This window comes from Mizuhopecten yessoensis, unplaced genomic scaffold (genome assembly GCF_002113885.1).
Source record: "Mizuhopecten yessoensis strain PY_sf001 unplaced genomic scaffold, ASM211388v2 scaffold10733, whole genome shotgun sequence".
Taxonomy (NCBI): domain Eukaryota; kingdom Metazoa; phylum Mollusca; class Bivalvia; order Pectinida; family Pectinidae; genus Mizuhopecten; species Mizuhopecten yessoensis.
This window is the reverse complement of record NW_018408694.1, coordinates 162,165-166,951: the sequence shown is the minus strand read 5'-3', so window position 1 is coordinate 166,951 and position 4,787 is coordinate 162,165. Positions and strand designations below refer to the sequence as shown.

Genomic DNA, 4,787 nt, shown 5'->3' with positions numbered 1-4,787 from the left:
CCCCCCCCCCTGTAAACTTATACAGTAGGGTGGAAAATTATCTAACTAGCCAATAGCTTCCCCCCTAATAACTAATACAGAGGGGGGAAAGAATCAGACCATTGTAGCCCCCCCCCCATAAACTAATACAGTACAATAGAAGGAAAAATTAGCTAACTAGTCAAAGCTTCCCCCCTAATAACTCATACAGAGGATACAGAGGAGGAACGTATTGGCTAGTCAATAATATCTCCCATAAACAAACACTAGGAGAGGGGGGGGGGGAATCCCCAGGGAAAATCAGCTAGCCTAAATCTGTTTTCCCCCGGGGAAACTTTAAGACCAGGAAAGAAATGACTTCTACACAGGAATAGAGCATTTTCAACCAGTGAATTTGCTATCTATTCCTTTTTTCCAAGATCTGTTGGTTTCATGTGGAAGAACAGCTCCAAAGATGTCATTTAAAGTGTTATGTTTTCCCTAGGATGTAAATACACACATTTTATTTAGGCTTTTAGTTCTGAGCGTGAGAAATCTCCCCCATGGAAATTTCAGGAAAGTTGTCAAGTATGTGATTTCTGTCAGATTTACCTCCCCTGTTGCTGTCAGATTTACCTCCCCTTTTGCTGTCAGATTTACCTCCCCTGTTGCTGTCAGATTTACTTCCCCTGTTGCTGTCAGATTTACTTCCCCTGTTGCTGTCAGATTTACCTCCCCTGTTTCTGTCAGATTTACCTCCCCTGTTGCTGTCAGATTTACCTCCCCTGTTGCTGTCAAATTTACCTCCCCTGTTGCTGTCAGATTTACCTCCCCTTTTGCTGTCAGATTTACCTCCCCTGTTGCTGTGTACACCTGAAGTAATCCTCTGTTGAATGTGGTTTATTCATTGACAGGCGTGCAGAGAGTCTGTCTACAGTACTGATCGCAGTGAAGCTCTGGACTCGGGCGTAAATGTCCAGTACATAGTGTCAGCCAAGGTGTCCAAATATCGACGGATGAGAACAAAATTATCAACAAACACAAATTTTGACAGTTCTGATAATAAACCAGAACAGTCAGGTAAGGCCCAAAAAAACGTGTGTTTCAGGTATCCCGACCTACCATAGACTTTACAGGTATCCAACCTACATTTGTACCCTAGCTAGGGTAATGCCCCTAAAATGAGCGGTTCAGGTATCTCAATGCAACCTACCCTAGATTTCCCTGCCGACCCTGAAAATTTCACTACCTACTTGTATCTGAGATAAATTTATCACCTCAAGTTTGTTTATATTATTCTATCATATAATAGGACTTTTACCCTGTCACCACTATGTAACCTTAGTAGACTCTACCATGCATTGATATGGAGGAATCCATTATTGTCTACAGTGGTGAAACTTTTCATAATGGTAATATAGACAATGAAATCAGTTATTTATACAAAGTTTAAGCAGTTTATTGCAGGAGTATATTTCAAAACATTTCCAAAAATCCCAGAACAATTTACGATAAATGGTCGTGACCAAAGACTGGTTTTGGATTGTTCTTGTGTGTGCACCCCTTTCTTGACACTTTCATTTTCCCTTAAAAATGATCACGCTATGTACGAACATTTACGGTAGCCAGGCAAAGTTTACACTATGCACGAACGTTTACTGTAGCCAGGCAAAGTTTACACTATACACGAACGTTTACGGTAGCCAGGCAAAGTTTACACTATGCACGAATGTTTACAGTAGCCAGGCAAAGTTTACACTATGCACGAACATTTACGGTAGCCAGGCAAAGTTTACACTATACACAAACATTTACGGTAGCCAGGCAAAGTTTACACTATGCACAAACATTTACGGTAGCCAGGCAAAGTTTACACTATGCACGAACGTTTACTGTAGCCAGGCAAAATTTACACTTTACACGAACATTTACGGTAGCCAGGCAAAGTTTACACTATACACGAACATTTACGGTAGCCAGGTAAAGTTTACAGCCACTTGTACACTGTACTTTCTTTCTGTTCCTGTTCTTGACAAACTAATAACCATTGTAATGTGTGGTAAAGCATTGTAGAATTTGATAGAAAACATAACATCGATCCTTGAATTAATTTTTTAGTTCAAATGAAATTATATGCCTATCGACATATATACTCTTATTTTTTCCGGACTGTTACCTGAAACACACATATATTTTTTTTCCCCCTAAGCATCAATCAGATAAACATTGAAGACATCTGGTAAACATCTAAAACCATTCAGTCATGTAAACATAGTTACAAAACTGCCACATAAACTTGCAAACAAGTCAGAACATGTTTAATAATTTTTATTGCATTGATGTCTTAGATTATAGATGGTGGTACATTTAATGCTAGCTTTGTTTTGAACACAAACAGTTACTGGAAAATTGTTTTGCAACCTTTTCAAAACGTGTTTCCTTTGTCAAGCAAAGAGTACAAAGGATCAATATCTTGACTCTAAACCACTGAAAACTACAATAGCTTTAGGTATATACATGAACATATTATTATCCCATCGCAACGAAAGTTCCAGGGGATATAGGGTTCCGCCGATACGTACATATGTACGTATGTTACACTCTTTGTCAGTGCTCTAGCGACTTCATTCCTCAGTGGAATTTCTTGAAACTTCATACAAATGTTTGGTACAGCAATAACTTGAACAAGTTCACGTTTCAGGTTTCTGTGATCAAGGTCAAGGTCACTGTTATTATTTTTAGAAAAACTTTGTCATCGCTCTAGCGACTTTATTCCTCAATGTAATATCATGACACCTGATACAAGTCTTTGTTATGGCAATGCCTTGAACAATTTTTGTTTCAGATTTCTACATTGAAGGTCAAGGTCACTGTTACTATTTTTAGAAAAAACTTTGTCATCGCTCTAGCGACTTCATTTCCTCCTACAAATGTCACAATGTGTGAATGCGAGGGGATTTGTATCACTTGTGATGCCTTGTTTACATTATTTTGCTTCATAACAGAAGAAATTATAAACATTTATTCTATTCTGTTCTATTTTGTATCTAAAAGGTTACTACACCGAGTTAGACATAGAGAGTAAGTATGAGACGTTGAGCATCAACTGAATTATTTCAGATGTTCCGTTTGAAGCACTGGATGAAATCATTGGGACAGGTCCTGGAGGTAAGGACACTGAGGAAGAGGAGGAGGAGGAGGAGGACCAGTTTTCAGACGGCTATGACACAGCGACTACAGACAACGATTCTGGAGATGAGGACAGAGAGGTAAGATTATTATCTATCAGACAACGATTCTGAGGGAGAAGTTGAGGACAGAGAGGTAAGATTATTATCTATCAGACAAGGATTCTGAGGGAGAAGATGAGGACAGAGAGGTAAGATTATTATCTATTCTGAGGGAGAAGATGAGGACAGAGAGGTAAGATTATTATCTATCAGACAAAACTTATTAAGATGGTTAGGACAGTTTGGGGACAGTATATCATTACGCCAGACAAAAATATATGTTTCCTGTAAGATGTTGGAAAAATTTAGGGTAGGTAGGTAATAAGTTTTATTGTTACAGATTACTTCATGTGGTTTGTATAGGAGAGTGGTAACTTTAACATTGTTTCTATAAAAACACAAACAATCAGGGTAGGTAGGGTTACCAGAAACACCAGAATTGTTTTGTTTGGCCTTATAGGGCCCGACTTTGGAGATGTTGCTGCCCTATAGTAGTCATGGTGTCCTTCAATCCATCTGCACTCACTTTCGTTTCAGATCTGCACACACTTTCGTTTCAGATCTGCACACACTTTCGTTTCAGATCTGCACACACTTTCGTTTCAGGATATTTATTTATTGATTTCAATTTATTTATTGATTTTAATTCAACCGACCCAAGGGTCCAATTATAGAGTTGATAACAAAAGTATAATAAGATATTGTCTTGGAATTCAAAAAACAATTAAGATACAGACATTTGTAATAGTTTTTTTTTTAAAGTTCTGTTGTCAGGGTCACTGTTACTAAAAGTATTCCTTGGTGGGGGGGATCTCAGAATTTCAAAAGACTTTTTTTTTTAAATAACTTGTGATACATTGTCATATGTAGATATGCATTAGAGGTTTAAAAAGTTCTAAGCTCAAGGTCATTGTAACTAAGAATATAGCATGTTGAATGGTCCTTTATATCGGAATCTAAAAGATTATTCTTTTAGAAATTAAATTGTGATGCATTCTGATATGTTACCTGTAAGATATATGCAATTGTTCCAAGATTAAGGTCACTGTTACTTAAAAGTATACAATGGGTGGGGTAGGGGGGGACCTGGGATAATAAAGTATACAATGGGTGGGGTAGAGGGGGCTGGGATAATAAAGTATACAATGGGTGGGGTAGAGGGGTCTGGGATAATAAAGTATACAATGGGTGGGGTAGAGGGGTCTGGGATAATAAAGTATACAATGGGTGGGGTAGAGGGGTCTGGGATAATAAAGTATACAATGGGTGGGGTAGGAGGGGGGCTGGGATAATAAAGTATACAATTGGTGGGGTGGGGGGGCCTGGGATAATAAAGTATACAATGGGTGGGGTAGGGGGGCTGGGATAATAAAGTATACAATGGGTGGGGTATGGAGGGCTGGGAGAATAAAGTATACAATGGGTTGGGTAGGGGGAGGGGGCTGGGATAATAAAGTATACAATGGGTGGAGTAGGGGTGGGGCCTGGGATAATAAAGTATACAATGGGTTGGGTAGGGGGGGCTGGGATAATAAAGTATACAATGGTTGGGGTATGGAGGGCTGGGATAATAAAGTATACAATGGGTGGGGTAGGGGG

The 4,787-nt window shown here is 39.0% G+C and overlaps 1 protein-coding gene across 2 annotated transcripts in view; it reads left to right on the top strand.

The window, feature by feature from the left end:
• LOC110462032 overlaps window positions 1–4,787 on the top strand; it is a 22,157-nt gene that overhangs the window by 8,379 nt on the left and 8,991 nt on the right. For both annotated transcript variants that reach the window (XM_021515804.1, XM_021515805.1), the window contains 2 exons: window positions 873–1,038; window positions 3,079–3,227. In XM_021515804.1, coding sequence (XP_021371479.1) covers window positions 873–1,038; window positions 3,079–3,227 — 315 coding nt within the window. The remainder of the gene's footprint in view (window positions 1–872; window positions 1,039–3,078; window positions 3,228–4,787) is intronic.